Raw genomic sequence first — 16,955 nt, 5'->3', positions numbered from 1 at the left:
GTCTATGTAATATCCAAATTTAATATCATGAGCACATGCATATGATGTCATATCAAAATAATTTTTAAATATCAATTGCAATATGAAGTTTTTTCAAAAGCCAATCAATGTTTTGGTATGGTATTTTAGAAGCAACTCCTTTTCTAAAAATATTTAATGTTTTGGGCCCAAAATAGGTCATACAGTACCCACCCTGTTTAGTAAATTATGTTTCTCCAAGAATATTTACATGATCACATTATAATTATGAAGATGTTCCACTACTTCTCATATCAAACAATCATAGAAAGACAATAATTTTGTTTTTCCATCCACATTTCATACAATACGAAAGGGACAAAACTCTTCTCAACCGATCTCTTCACCTCCTCTCTCCATTGCCAGGTGGTTACAGTTGTTTAACAGTTTTAGCCTGAGTTATACTTCCATGAGGATACTCTCATTTTTGGAGAGGTGTGGGTGGGTTGAATTGTAATGTGATTGGTTAAGTCTCCTTGTAGAAATATAATTTACTGAATAATTTGCTTCCTCCTGAATACATTCCTTGGTCACATCAAAATTAGGATAACAGGTCATAAGAGGAGGTAATGCTGAGCATCCTAACACTAGCATGATCGCCATCAAGGGAACCAGGATTCTTCCATGTATGATTTCTCTTTAGGTCTCTAAATGATGGACATGATATGCAACATTTTTCAGAATTTCAGTGGCAGGGAATCATTACGTGCGTTCCAAAGGAAAATAAAAACAGAAAATTCATTAAAAATTGGAGACCAATTTCACTACTTAATGTATATAATAAGACAGTACTTTGCCCTTATTTCAAAGATAAGAGTAAAAGGAAAAGAGAAAATTACAATTTTTTTTAGAACTGGAAATAGTTTCCATGTAATATTTAAAAAAGTTTGCTCAAAAGCAAAGAATAAATTATTTTTAAAGATCTGATCAGAACTAAGATACAAAAACCAAATGTTAAATATGAAACTTGGTCCAGGCAATTAGGATGTGCATTTGGTGTAAAGGAATGGTTCAACTCTTTTGTTTTGGCTAAACTCTATGCAAAGGACACAAAACTGAGAAATATTGTCACAATCCAGTTATTGAAAATGTCACATTAGCCAGGACAACATAACCCAGGCAAGAGACTAGGAAGCAAGACTTTTTGTTGGCAAGTAAATTCACCAGACAAATCCAGCAACTGTAGAGATCTGATGTGTCATCTGCATTGGCAACTGGGCTAGTGCTCTTGGCATGAGAGATAGATTGATTAGCCTGAACAGATGACAAAACAGATCATCCATGTCCCAAAAAATATCCTATGTGCCTGGACTAGCAGGCCCGAGGACCAAACTCTGATGTGCAGAGGGGACATACACCCACTGGACAGCCTAAAAAAAGGGGTAGTCTCCCATAAGCTTCTAGTCATCATTAAAGAAATAAAGGGACAGTGGTGAACAAATTCCCCATTGGCAATCAATTGTGTCATTGCCTCTGGTACACATTGCCACTTCTGCAACTGTGACAATACCTGTGGCAAAAACACTGGTGGCAACTCCACAACTCCATTTACTACCATCAAAGTTTTGCACACTACAATGGCCATTGAAGGTATCTTCTACTGTGAACTTAATATGTCGCAGTCCGTCTCTCTGAACTTGCTGCATCTTTCTTTCATCTTTAGTCCTGATCAAAGTATTATGGAGTAGATGTTCTTAATTGTAACTGAAAAAACATTGCATGAACCCATAGACAAACAACTGGAATATACAAATCAGGTTACATGCAACCACTTACCATAACTGTTTACCCCTTATTGGTTAACCACCTGTACACCCGAAGGACAACATTTAATGCTATTATGTAATATTGTTGTTGTAGGGGTTTAACGCCATTTTTCAGCACACGATAGGCTATACATGGCAGTCAGTATTAATGGTGGAGGAAGAACCCGGGAAAACCCCGGAAAGAACCACTGACCCATGAGAAGCTACTGGCAAGCTTTCTCACATACCCACATTGGCTGAATCCGAGACTCGAACCCACGCAGACAGAGGTGAGAAGGCAGTGATCCATAACGGACAGCGCTTTAGACCACTCGGCCACTCAGGGCCCCTGCAATTATGTAATACTGCATACTATTAGTCAAGGTGTCCTATGAAGGATTTTAAATGCACTAACTGGAATATCATGCAGACCTTTCTCACTATTTCTTCCCTGTTTCAAATATATTATATATCAAAACAAATGGCATAGAATTAATGTTCAACTTGAAAGCAAGTTCTCCAGATAATGAACAATTACAACATCACTAAAGAGGTGAAAAATAGGTAACAATAGCTGAACCTAATTTTTCTGCTTTAGATGCAAACAGAAAACTAAATGTTATAGTCTGTTTGAAACACAATTGGTTCATTCCTGATAGGAAACAGACATGGCACATAATGGATATTGCAGACACAGCAACCACAGACATTTTATAATGATGAACTTTTCTCTGAAAACATGGTTTACACCTCTTCTCTAGCTCAGTCAAGCATGTCTGCCCACCTGTTTCTCACATCATAATCAACATCATCATCAATATAGTTGTACATATCATCACAATGTTGTTTCATTTCATGCTGTGATTATGATAGATTCATTCACACAGATTGTGGATTGCCCTGTTTGGTACCTGACTCCTTATCACTGACCTTTGTTTCCAAAGAAATGATGAAAGGCCTTTGTGATTGCTGCATATAGTGCCACAGGTGCAAATGTTATCTTGTTGCAAGTGTTCGGCAAGGGTAATACTAGAAAAGTACCTATCAAAGTATAAATTATGATTTTTTTTCCACCAGATCTAGCGATATATCATGAACCATGTGATACTCCAATCCATATCTTGCCTGGAGTTCACTTTAATCTTTCTTGCCACAATACAGCTGCATACTACTCACGAAGGAGGTACCTCCATCACACCTGGCACAAAACTTTATTCCAAATTTGTCCGGTTTGGCATGCATGTATTGTTTCAGTTCGAAATGCCCCTTGTAACTCTTCATTCCTTCAACAATTGCAATCTTGGTGGAATGCTGGTAGTTTCTTTTTAAATTGGCCAACACCATGACATGAAGAGGTTGCACCTTGTTAATGGGATGATAATCTGAGTTATTCATTTGCACCTGTGAGGTCTGTGCATTGATATGAAAATACTGACTTCATGTTTTTCGCAATTGTGTTTATAAATCCTCTGGATCCTAAAAATTCATCTGTGCATAAGTAATCCTCATAGAATGACATGGAAAGACAACCATGATAATATATAAATTGAGAAAAACTTAAATTTCCTCTGGTGTGACAGGAGACCAGTGCTTGTTGGTGATATTAGTATGCCATTGTTTAACCTCTGCACATAAATTGGTTTCATTGGCTATGGTTTCAGACAAGGTGTTTCCTATGAAAAAAGAGAAGTAGTCCAACAATTTTGATGCAGAAAGATCAAAATCAGTTGGCAATTTAGGACTGATGGGAATATTACACCTGGGAACTTTCTGACAACTGCCATTTTATGCCACCAACTCTAATTCAGGGTCTGAGGTGTCTGATGTCTAATTATATCATCAGCACTAAAGCCAGAAAACTCAGACTCAGAGCTTTCATTAATAATTTCCCAAAATCTTTCGCTGGTCATGTTACTATCTAACTCAGAAACATTTTCTGCCATTTCGTATAAATAAGGTGTGTGTGCATTGGTTTCAAGGTTGTAATATTCAATTTATAACACTTCAAATTTCTGCTATGTCTCAAATTTCACAATAAATAAGGAATGTACTCAGTTTTCTATAAACCAATTGGCTGAAAATATGAATACCCCACCTTTATGGCAAACTTTTCTACCTCTGTGTGTGTGTGTGTGTGTGTGTGTGAGTTTAGGATTTTTAATGTAGCTTTAACAATGTTGCAGTCATATCGCTACAATGTCTGCATTGTAGCAGTTTATAGTGATGTCTAGCACTGGGGTATCGTGCCGCAGACATGTAGCATGATGCCCAACCCAGTCACAATATCCTCACACCAGACTGACCAGTCCTAACATTAACCTCTTAATGCTGAGCACCTAGCGAGATAGCTGTTAGTACCATTTTTGTAAGTCTTTGGTATGACTCGTCCAGGGTTTGAACCCACGACCTCCCATTTCTGAGGCGGACACTCTAACCACTAGGCCACCAGAGTGGTCTTTCTACCACTAAATTTGCACCTATTTTTTAAACCTGTAAAATATCGTCCTTAGGGATATGCAGTACTTGTCAAATATCAACATGGCGGGGAAAAGGCAGGTTATTTAGTAAATAAGCAAAAGAGATGCCATAACTCATCATTAGGTCATAAGGAGTTAAATCTTTTGCATTTTACATACTTTGTTGACATGATCCATCAATTTTCAGAAAGACAAAAACAACAAAAATTTGTGGGAAATAACAAACCAAAAGTGTTCACCTGCATGTATAGTCAATGCCTGTTAGTAATTAAGTTAATAAATATCAGCAGGATTCATAAAAGCAACCATCAACAGAAATTCATATCCATATCAACAAATTTCACAAAATAATGATTGCAACTTGTAACAAATACATTGACACTTGGTAATAAACAGCTTTGTCAATGGATGGTGTATTAATGCCCAAGATTACTTCTTTGAGAGGTATGAGACACAATGTATATCACATAAAGCAAAAGCTAAAAACCAGTAAACAATTGTAGTCACCAAGTGGTGGTTAGTGGTGGTAAGGGGAAGGGTTGAAAAGAGTTTCCTCCCTTTGTTTATATGGAATATAGATGTGGAAAAAAAGAACAAACTTTTTCATTTTTCTACAGCCGCTGAATTCAACATATAGTGTAGCTTTTCCAAACATTAATGATATTGGGAAATGTATTCAAATGAGAAACTGCTGGTCTCAAAGGGTCTGGTTTTGATATTGGGGAATGAATTCAAATGAGAAACTGTTGGTCTCAAAGGGTCTGGTTTTGATATTGGGGAATGTATTCAAATGAGAAACTGTTGGTCTCAAAGGGTCTGGTTTTGATATTGGGGAATGTATTCAAATGAGAAACTGTTGGTCTCAAAGGGTTTGGTTTTGATATTGGGAATGTATTCAAATGAGAAACTGTTGGTCTCAAAGGGTCTGGTTTTGATATTGGGGAATGTATTCAAATGAGAAACTGTTGGTCTCAAAGGGTCTGGTTTTGAGAGTTTAAGGGTAATAGTTTCATGACTTACCCAGTATAAGGATCCAGATAAACACTTCTCATGGAGGGAAGCCTCAGCTGCATGTCACCAGTCAGGTAGCCATTGGAGCTGATATGGAGGCTGAGGTTGCTGCTAATATTGTCTGCTTCACACAATTCTCTAAAGTAGAGTTTCATTATTAACATTTCAAGTGGGTAAAATATCTAATAGATGCTTTATGATAAATGAATTCAACCTTGGATACGACCTGTCTTGCTATGTTTTCTGTCAACTGAGGCTATGGCATACTATGTCCACTTATCTCCATTATGCTCCACCATTCAGATCTACTTACTATGAGACTTACTATGTATAAATATGTCATTTATAGAAGACAGGGTCTTCAAACTACATGGTTAGGTTTGTACAGGTGTGATACCCCACCTACTTGCTAAAACAATTGGCCCAATAAAGCCAGTGTCTCACCTGTTAATATAGAGATAATATTTGACTGATGTCTGCAAACATTTGCCAGTGCATAATGAAACACCTTAGTCCTGAAAGTGAAGCCCCAGAGTTCAAAGTCTTTACAACTGCTCCAGCAAGTGTTTGCACAAAATAAGTGAAATATTGTTTAGAAAATAAATTAGTAGTAATGCAAATTATGCACCAAATACCTGTAAAAAAAGGTTTAAGCATGTATTAACTTTGTACCCAAGCAGCATGTGATATACCAATGTTTGAGTATAGCGGACTCAATAAAGGGTATGACAACAGCCATAACAAACCTGATCAATTAAGAATGTTGTTATGATGTCAAATGCAAAACACTTGGAAATCCTGGCCTATGGAGTAGAAACTTTAGGTATATTGTAATACTATACAAAGGTTTCAGCTGAATACAGCAACAGATGTAGACATAACAGTCTATAGTGTGTATGACTTTTGACCATCACAACACATACTGATGAAAATGTCACTGCTACTGGAATAGTGAAATTTCTGTCTCTTCATTAACATGCAAGACAAAAGTCAGAACTGGTACAAATTTAAAGATCTAATTAGACTCAGCGATAATCTATATATCACATACTTAGCTAAATATGAAAATCACTGCTTCAAAACCTGTGATATATATCAGGTGTGGAACTGAATGGGGAAGTATATTTTTCATGATTGCATTCATGTTCTATTCAATGGTACATTTTGCATTTTAATACTTGGTAATAGAACCTTGCAGTATTGCATCATGTATTCTTGTTCTATTCAATATTTGGTGATATAACCTGGCAGTATGCGTCATTCCAAGATCACAGGCAATAAAATCTGAAACACAGTGCACTGCCATACAACCACATCCCTACTTAATTCTGTCATGAAGATTGACACAAAACATAACAAGGTACTATTCGGTTATGAACAACCGCAAAGTCTTGCAACAGTTATGATCTTATTAAGGAAACAAATATAGGTATTGCTCTCATAATTGGGGCTAAACTGCAAAATTGTTTGACATGTGCAAAAGAAGATGGCAGAAATATTTATGCTTATCAAGAAAAATTGAGACAATTCATTCCCGTTGCCAGGGTACTAAATAGTCTTTCATGTGCTTTTGTACCATAAAAAACCCTAAATCAAACAATGTGACCATATAACTAACAGTATACTGATTAAATTTACACCAAAATGACAAGATTATTCATCTTTTCACCTGGAGTGCTAAAATGCATAACCTAGTCTCACCTGAATTGATTCAAACATGTACTGTATCCACTATGTATTTAACCAACAAAAACTTGTAACAAAATAATTTATCATTGTTGATGCCAGTTTGGCATACAAACTTGTAACAAATGACTTAAACAGTGTTGATGCCAGTTTGGCATATAAACTTGAAACAAATACTTTAACATTATTGATGCCAGTTTGGCATACAAAATTGTAACAAATGACTTAAACAGTGTTGATGCCAGTTTGGCATATAAACTTGAAACAAATACTTTAACATTATTGATGCCAGTTTGGCATACAAAATTGTAACAAATGACTTAAAGTGTTGATGCCATAATGGTCAACAAACTTGAAACAAATACTTTAAAACTGATAATGCCACTTCAACCCACAAATTCCTGCTATAAAAAATTATACCAATGTCTCAAAATGTTTACATATACAAGACCAAAATTTGCCTCTCTTACAAGTATACACAGCTTAGCAGGTGATCTTTTCATGTATATAGAAACAAAAAGATACAAAGTGACAGAGATCGACAGACTGAAAAAGAGAGAAATAGCTATCAAAGTACCCTTTATATTTTTCAGCAGTGGTTCTGTACACATTTTCATTCAAACTCTTTGGATGGAGTAGCTGAGTTCTCCATTCAACTTTGATTGGTTGGATAGATGTCACCTGATTCTTTACCATGTCAAATAGCGGTTGCCATGGATTCTTAACCTGGTTTCCAATCATTCTAACCACCTGCAAACCTGGAGGAGGACCATGTGCATGTGGGCTATTGAAAAGAAAAACAAGAATTTTGAGCAAATTAACTGAGTTTACTCCTTCATACTCAGAAAGAAAAATTAGTGAACATTTTTTGTGGTTGTTCCTGAAATGAAGATGTGAATATGTGAATGACAGATGGATGGATGGTCACTTCAACAGAAAAAAAATAAAAAATTTACCAAAGCTGAAAACTTTCTAATTGCAAATGGCACATCTAGGCCTCATGTGTGAAGGAAGTTTAATAGTGAAATATGAGAACAGATTTAGATTTTTGCTCCGTAAATGGAAGTGCAAATGATGATGGATGGATGACTAGAAGAAGGAAGGTTCAATGAATCGGAAGAATTGTGAACAGCAAGTGAACATCTAGATTATTAGTCTGATATGTGTACCATGTTGCACAGAGTTATCTTGTATAGTTTTGGAGTTATGCTCTGGAAGGAAAATGTGAATGATGGCTCGATAAAAGACAAATGGAATCTAAGGCTAAAGTTACTGAAACTGAAAGATTGTGAATAGAAAAGGAACATCTACACACAACTATAATAATATGTGTAATAGAAAAGGAACATCTACACACAACTATAATAATATGTGTAATAGAAAAGGAACATCTACACACAACTATAATAATGTGTGTAATAGGAAAGGAACATCTACACACAACTATAATAATATGTGTACCAAATTCTATTCAGAGATATCTTAAAATGTACTGGAATTTTGCCTCTTGATTCAAAAGTGTAGACAATTGCTAGATGGATGGACATGCAAGAAACAGAGTAGCAGTATTGAAACTGAAGAATTGCACAAATCAAAAGGCACAACAGGGCTACTAGTCTAATATGAGTACAAGTTCTGGAGAGATATCTGGAGTGATTAGTAGCTATTGCTCCAGAAATTAAATTTCAACCAATCTAGAGACAAGCAAACAAATGGATGAATGTTGAAAATTCTGAAACTAAAGAACTGTAAATTGCAAAAAGCATATAGATATATATTCCATGTCTGGTATGTGTACCAAATTTCTCTTCAAAAGTCTGGATGCTTAGTTTTTTTAAATGTGGATAATAGATGAATTAATGACCAGATAAATGGACAGAGTGTCAAAAATATACAACCAGAACAATACCACCTCATCTCCTTAATTTATATAGATATTGGATAACATTCTCCAGTGATGGGTATGATGCTGAAAAGCATCAGAATCTTCACTCCACATGTTTTTGCCATGTATATTGAACATGCTAATTTGTATCATAATATTTGAAGTCAGTACTTAGAATCTTCCATTTCGAAACAGGTGATTGCAGGGCATGTTAGCTACTTTTTTATCTGTCTTTCATAATCCTTAACACTAATGTGAATAGGTAGTCAACAGTAAAGAAACATTTTTGCAATAGGAGTTAATCATGTTTCGGAAAGATTTGTTCTAATAAAAGGTTGTCAAATTTAAGGTTTTGTAAAGGTTTCAGCATGGAAAAGGGTTTCTGGCAGACCTAAATGTACTTTTACCATAAATATTTAATCTCACTGAAATTTGTGTTCCAGAGCTATGAGTGCAAAAGAGTATGGGTGGGTTGGGGCACTCATTGATAGAGGAACCAGAATGAAACTTGTTCAAAACCTATAGTGAAACAGTAGTTTGGCTGTAGTATTTTCAATGATGCAACCATAACATTGGCTGTAGTATTTTAAATGATGGGACCATAACATTGGCTTTAGTATTTTCAATGATGCAACCATAACATTCTTTTTTAGATTATGTTTTATGAAATACTGCACAAACTTTCAATAGTCTTAAAACACAACAAAAAAGTCAATTATACTCTTAAACAATTCCTATCCATATTTTGTGTAAAACAAACTGCCAAAATAAAAAATATCTACAAATTAAGAACATTCTGGAATTACAGTATCTGCAAGTATAGTAAGACTGTAAATGCATACATTTTTAGAGCCTATTACCTTTACCTGTTTGTAAACTGCATGAAGGTTATTTTTGATTCTTTCTCTTCTCCTAGTAAGGCTTGCAACATACACAGATGATAACGCAGGTACGGATGTGACTTGGTGATGAACTGCAGACGTAGCTTGGCTTCTTGTAACCAATTACTGTCTATAAATGAACAAGTTTTGTTTCTAATAAAATGCAAATTACATACAGCATATAATGCAAAGCATGCAACTTATCCAAGCCATACTCACTTGTTTACCTGGTTCTCTCAGCAAACTGACAAAATATTTTGACCCGTTTTTAAAATTCAACTTCAATATATCAGCCACATCTATGCACAGAATCGTTGGCCCCAAAAGTGGCCCACAAAGAATATATTTACCATATATCTACATAAAAAAATAATGCAGAAGTTGAATTCGTATCCTGTGCCTACTTGCTGGTGTTTTTGCAATGATTTGAGACAGGACGAGAGATTTCCTAGTCAGGATATAAAGATTTCTTCTGGAATCTTCATTTTTTGTCACACTGGCAACATAAATTCCAAGAAATCTTATGTCTTGCGATCTTTTTTAACCTGACACTGACACATTTCAATTTCAAATGACCTTGACCTTGTCTATTAATCAGTGGAAGGGTTGGAGTACATGGGCCTCAAGGGAGAGTAGTCCTTGAATAACGAGTCACCCTCTATAAATAAAGTATATTATTATTATTTAATATTGTTATTATTATTGGCAACAAGAAACTTGAACAAAAATCTTAACCATTAATGACACTGTAAATGGCTGTGGCACTGCCAGAATGGGTTAAAACTATTTCTCTCCTGCAGCAGGAAAGATATCAAGATGCTGGGCTGTTGAAAATCTTTAAGTTATTACAATTTCCTGCAGGTAAACATAAGTATATAATTTCTGTTACAAAATAAAACATCTACAAAACAAATACCGAGCTAAAACGTACCTGGGAAATGATAGACTGCAAATATTCTAATAAACAACAAGATGAACATAAGAGCAGTTCATGTGATTTCAGTTTCTCCATGCATTATGGTGGGGATAAAGACAGCATGGAGAGGATTATGAAACAGTCCCTCCACCATCACCTTTTCACACAGAATAGTGCTACACACCATGCTTTCTCCAGAAGCTGCATTCAATCATCAATGTGGAGGTGACATGATCTCAACAAAGTGGGTGTGGCTTACCATTTATGACCTCAACAAGCATGCACTAAAAATTCATTGAGAAAGAGAGAGTACTCAGTGAAGCACAAATTCATCTGTGTCATTGCCCTTCTAAATTAATGGATACATTTTTTTTGGTCTAAATCCCAGTTGCCCCTTTAAAAAATTATATAACCTGTTCCTAACAGAGACTTGACTTCAGTGGATGCTCTATAGGGGCAGTAACCATTGGCAACAATGTTATAAAATATTGACAAAAATTACTATGTAGAAAGGATGTCAATTCTGGCTTGGGAAAAGATGTCATTTACATTACACAAAACCATCTGTCTTGGAAGCCAAACAAATATGCTTCTTATAAAGTTAGTGGGAAAGTTAAGGACTAACCATCTAATTTTGTAGGTGGAGGAGGCTAGAATTGTTTATTTTGCAAAGAATTTTCTAGCCCTCTAATAGTTTGAGAAATTAATTCTTGCAATGACTGTAGGAAAAAAAAACCTATCATATCCATTTTTTCAGTTGAAAATCTTAAGAGAATAAAAAAATAGTACATGGTTAAAAGAAAATCCCAACTCTTGAAAATTAAATGGCTAGTCTCTTAGTTCAGATTTCTTTGATTAAAGTGAAGAGGAAATTTTGAAGTAAATTTCTCTAAAAATATTTACCCAGTAAATTATGTCTCTCTGAAAATATTTACCCAGTCTCATTAACATTGGGAATTACTCTCTGCTACCTCCAGAATTCAGCATTTGCTGAAAGGTGAAAAAACTTTTGCTGTCTGTATGGTACAGTTGTTTTTGTTTTGGGTTTAACACCATTTCTCAGCCTAAGATGGGCTATAAAAGGCTGCCAGTACAACTGGTGGAGGAAGAACCCAGGTAAAACCCCATTAAGAAGCACCAACCCATGGGAAGCTATTGGCAGTCCGAAACTCCAATTAACATGGAAGAGGTAAGATGACAGTGATCAGTAAAGGCAAGTCTTTTTAGATGTCTTGGCCACCCAGGGCCATAGAGGGGTGTACTTCTTACTGATCACATCCCTTGTTCCCACTAGGTGGCAACCCATGTCCCAGAGTTTAACCATGAGCAACATCGTTAACATGATGCTTGTATTTGCAGGGAGTGGTGGGAGGGATTGACAGCAATGTGATCTGGTATTTTTACAGAGACATAATTTACAACAAAATCTTCATTTTCTGTCAAATAAATTACTTGATCACATTCACGTTATGAGAATAAGTAAGAGACGGAGGTAAAGCAAGAGCATCAAACTGCTACCTACATTATTGTTCTACAAAAACAATGAACTTCTAACATTAGACATGCATGACCAATTCTTATGGGATCCATCCCAGTACAAGTTGTAAGGTCATGATTGGGACTGATGCTGTGCTGTTATTCATGGGAGGAGGGGCATCATAACTGTTTGTGCAGCTACCTGAGGCTGACAAAATCCTTTTGGTTATGCCATATCATGTAAATCACTCAAGAAAGAAGACTGGTTGTGCCAGCCAACTGACTCCACTATGACACAAATTGAGAAATTACACTCAGAGACCAGGCTTATTGAAACTGCTTGTATTTTGTGAGTCACAATGTTCATAAGCTGTATTCGATTCAGCGACAATTCAGAGTAAGCTAATCTAGTAACCCCCTTTAGCCAAGCAGCCAGTACTTGTGGGGATATTCTTGCTTTCTAGTCATCAGTCATAAGAAGAGCTTTTGGTGACAGTGGTGGATATTCTCAGCATGACTCAGATAGTCTCTAGCACAGCCAAGAGCCTATAGTGTTGCCTCTCTTCACAGACTGATTCAGATAGTCTCTAGCACAGCCCAGATCCTGTAGTGTTGCCCCTCTTGACAGACTGATTCAAATAGTCTCTAGCACAGCCCAGATCCTGTTGTTGTTGTTGTTTAAGGGTTTAACGCCATTTTTCAGCACACGATAGGCTATACATGGCGGCCAGTAATAATGGTGGAGGAAGAACCAGGCAAAACCCTGGAAAGAACCACCAGCCCACAAGAAGCTACTGGCAAGCTTTCTCACATTCCCACATTGGCTGAATCCGAGACTCAAACCCACGCAGACAGAGGTGAGATGGCAGTGATCCGTAACGGAGAGCGCTTTAGACCACTCGGCCACTCGCGGCCCCCTCCCAGAGCCTGTAGTGTTGCCTCTCTTGACAGACTGATTCAGATAGTCTCTAACACAGCCCAGATCCTGTAGTGTTGCCTCTCTTGACAGACTGATTCAGGAGAGATAGTGTATAGTTACTGTTGACTGCCTACTGATGGCAACCTGTTTTTCAAAACAAAACCTGGTTAACATGATTGTGCCATTGGAACAGAATTGTATATAGTTAGGGTCCTTTGACAGTGCATACAACTTACTCACCCTGGAAAATGAAGCTAGTGCTATCAAAAAGCATGTCTTCTATAACTGCTTAAGCACAGCGGATGGGGGCCCTCAAACTTATAGGAATTGACCAATGTCAATACCCAGAATGTGTTTCATTTCAGAACATGGTATGGGAGTGAGATCTGATATATCAGAATTGGCCAACAAGTCCAAAAGGTTATTGTTGCTGACAAATGCCACCTCTTCCAGCATGTATGACAATCCCAAATAAAATGGAATGATATCTATTGACTGTGATATGGGCTGCTTAATATCTTCAGAAAGCAACGTAAAAAGTCAGTTATCTTTAAAATATAACAGAAAGAAGTTAGTCAGTTGGGGAACTGTGGTTAAGAGTGGTGTGACATTGTTAACTCAACACCAGTTAGTGTTAATGCACCACTTCCAAGGATGAGGGCCATTTAGCTGTTGTGACCTTCTCTGTCTTAGAAGGGTATAACTCCTTTACATGCAAGGCCTCTCTGAGGAAGGAGTGTTGCCTGTCATGGATGGACCTTCAATGTATTCCACCTCATTACAAAGATGTCTATCTGATGGAGAATCAGCCCAGAAACTGAACCTGCCCGGGATATCTCATACTTGTGTGTTTAAGTGGTGTAGGGTATTCCCAAACCATATAGCACATATCTGATGATTCCAGACCCCCTCCCAGCCATTTGAAGAGGTAGTTCACCATGACTGAGTTGTCTAACATTATCACCTCAGTCTTGCTTTGGATGCATTCCACTCATGTAGGAGGTGTTGAAAATGGCCTTCATCTACAGGAAACTGATTTTGTGTCCACTTGCTGCTGACCATCACAAAGTGTAGTTAGCAAGTGTGCCACCCCCAAACCTTTATCTTAGTGTTGGTGCAGATTGTGTTTTCTGGCCATGGGGCTTACAAAATCTATTCCTGCTGCAAGCCAGTCCCTGTCTTTTATTAAAGCTAGAAGTGCTTGAGTGTGGCTGAGTTTTGTAATTTAATTATTTAAACAACCCAAGAATGAGTGCCAACATGCCAGAAGGGGCCTACGACATAAGATCTGCTACCTCTTTGAGGAGACCAAGAAGGTGAAGGAATTCCTTTGCCAAAATTGTCATCCTGACAGAAATCTTCTCTAATGCATGAAAATAGCCATCAAAGCATTTGGAGGGAAGATAAAAAAGATTGATACCAGTCAAAAACTTCATACTAAGATGAATGAAGTGCTGAGAACAAACAAGGTCTAACTTCATGACACTGACTATCCACCATAAACTGCAAATGAAGTAAAAGAAATTGTCTGATGTTTTGGAAAAGGCACAATGACTCAGATTTAGGCTGTATGGAAAGGCACAAAATTAGTAAACTACCTCCATAGCAAAGGTATTGAAATGATGCCATGTGAATTGGAATATGAAAATATGCATTAGACAGATCAAGACTGATCACCCATTGAAAATATGCATTAGACAGATCAAGACTGATCACCCATTCATTGCAATGGCCAGACAGGAGTATGGATCTTGCTATCTCCATCTTGAATTTTTTTGAAGTAATAAATTCTTTGAGATTCTTCAGGTCTATGCCCAGTCTCAATTGTCTGCTTGCTTTCATAACCAGAAGTATCCTGGAACAGAAGCTCACGGAGACCCAGTCTTCTGATGCCCTCCAATACCTACTTTAAGAGCAGAAACACTTTCTGCAAAACCTCTACTTTCATGGAGTCACTTCAAGTCTTCATCTTGAAGGTGTATGACAAAGGAGATGGAGGCTAGTTGAATGAAAAACACAGACCCTCTAAACCAACTTGGATGAGCTAATAATTCTGGGGGAATAACTCCATCCAAGTGTGGTGAAAGAGGAATCTGGCATCCATAAGGGGATCAACAGCAGGTGGGAGGAATGGCAAGTCAATGACAGCTAAAAGGAAGCTCAGGGGAGGAGAAGCTTGTTTCTTGTTCCCCCTCCTGGACACCTGTAACTCACGTGGTCTTCCAAAGATTGCCATTGTTGTTGGGCGCTGGCTCTGCAGTCTTTCTGATGGGAATCATCCCTTCTCTGCTACACTGCCTGATTGTTGAAAGTGCAGCTCCAGTGCTACCTACTTTCTGACCTCCTCAATCTGACTATCAAACAAAAGTGAGAAATTGAATGGGATGGGACGTAAGATGCTGAATTATGACGTTTGAGAGAAGAAGGGATCCAAACCCAAGGTTCATTATATATTGATAATCAAAATTGCAGAGCTAGTTTCTTATGAGGACAACATTAGTTATTGATCATAACATGCCATTATTGACAACAAATAATAAGACAAAAGGTACAAACATCACATAAATGTAGATGTATGCAAAAAGCACCATTATTCACACATTTTATGAACCTCCCAACTCTCCATTATACATATATGCATAAGCATTCTCCCCAACAACAATGCTCAGGATTCTAACTCCAAAACAAATGTGCTCATCTATGGATATGACCTATCTTAAAACCTGAATTCCAAATCCTTCTCATTCTCTCTAAATTATGAAACTGTTGTAACACATACAGACCACTCTTGATCATATCCAAATTCTTAAGTTTCTATCCTAAAAGGCATTGGAGTTGTTTAACATCACACATGTACGGATCAGCATGATGACATTAAATCCATCCTATTCTTTAAAAACTGCTAGGTTTAATAACTGACAGGCACTATTCAGTGGGGTAAAAAAAATGACAAGATATTAATTGTACCTTTCCAATGGTAACCATGGTAACAAAGGAAGGATGTGATGGCAGCAACTGCATTTGTCTCCTGCTGGGATGAAAGGTGAAGGACACTGTTCCAACTCTGTCCAGCCTGTCTTGCTTTGGTCTGTGACATTGGTCTTGACATGAAAAGACAAATCAATATAATAAAATTTGCTTTGTGGTGTGTCTAAAATTTGCTGGAGCATGGTTCATCTAACTCACTTAACATTAGGAGGAATGATACGGATGAGTTAGGTTTTCTATATAATGTATTTTGGGTGGGTACTAATGAGTTGGATTTCCTACAAAACATAAAAATTAGGTACAAATGAGTAGGATTTTCTCTATATCATATGGTGAGTAGGCACGGATGAGGTGGGTTTCCATCCTTTGGTGAATGGGAAAGGATAAGGAGGACTTCTACACAAGGTATTCTGAGTGTGTAAGGATGAATAGGGTTTTCTACATATCATATGTTAAGTAGACAAGGATGAGTTGGGTTTCCTATGATGAGTGGTTAAGGATGAATAGGATTTCTACATAATGAATTGTTAGTGGGTATAGATGAATAGGCTTTTCTACATGATAAGTAGGATTTATACATAATGTATTGTGAGTGGGTATGGATCAATAGGCTCTTTTTACATATTATCTTTTTGTGAGTGGGTATGGATGAGTAGGCTTTTCTACATAATGTATTGTGAGCAGGTATGGATGAATATGTCAAAAAGACATATCTTATTGTGAGTGGGATAGTATAAGTAGGATTTCTACATATCAAATGAAGAGTGAGCAATGATGAGTATGGTATTGCTGGGTGCCAAGTGAGGCAGCTGCTAGTCTCAGATAATTTTTGTGCATGGGAACAACCGAGGGTGCCTTCTGTGCATAAAACCAATCAAGAGTGTCTTATGCATATATGCATCCACAGATTTTTAACTCTCTTCTTAACATATATCTATGATATCATTGAAGAT

General features: G+C 37.0%; 1 protein-coding gene across 1 annotated transcript in view; it reads right to left on the bottom strand.

The window, feature by feature from the left end:
• Positions 1–16,955, bottom strand: part of LOC149797685 (uncharacterized) — a 98,018-nt gene that overhangs the window by 48,394 nt on the left and 32,669 nt on the right. Inside the window, exons 6-9 of the mRNA XM_089962605.1 lie at positions 15,982–16,115; positions 9,689–9,833; positions 7,515–7,721; positions 5,261–5,389 (exon numbers count right to left, since the gene is read on the bottom strand). Of these exons, the coding sequence (XP_089818731.1) occupies positions 5,261–5,389; positions 7,515–7,721; positions 9,689–9,833; positions 15,982–16,115 (615 nt within the window). The remainder of the gene's footprint in view (positions 1–5,260; positions 5,390–7,514; positions 7,722–9,688; positions 9,834–15,981; positions 16,116–16,955) is intronic.

This window comes from Sinohyriopsis cumingii, chromosome 6 (assembly GCF_028554795.1).
Source record: "Sinohyriopsis cumingii isolate HCF-2022 chromosome 6, ASM2855479v2, whole genome shotgun sequence".
Taxonomy (NCBI): Eukaryota; Metazoa; Mollusca; class Bivalvia; order Unionida; family Unionidae; genus Sinohyriopsis; species Sinohyriopsis cumingii.
The sequence above is the reverse complement of the archived record's forward strand: the minus strand, read 5'-3'. Positions and strand labels throughout refer to the sequence as shown.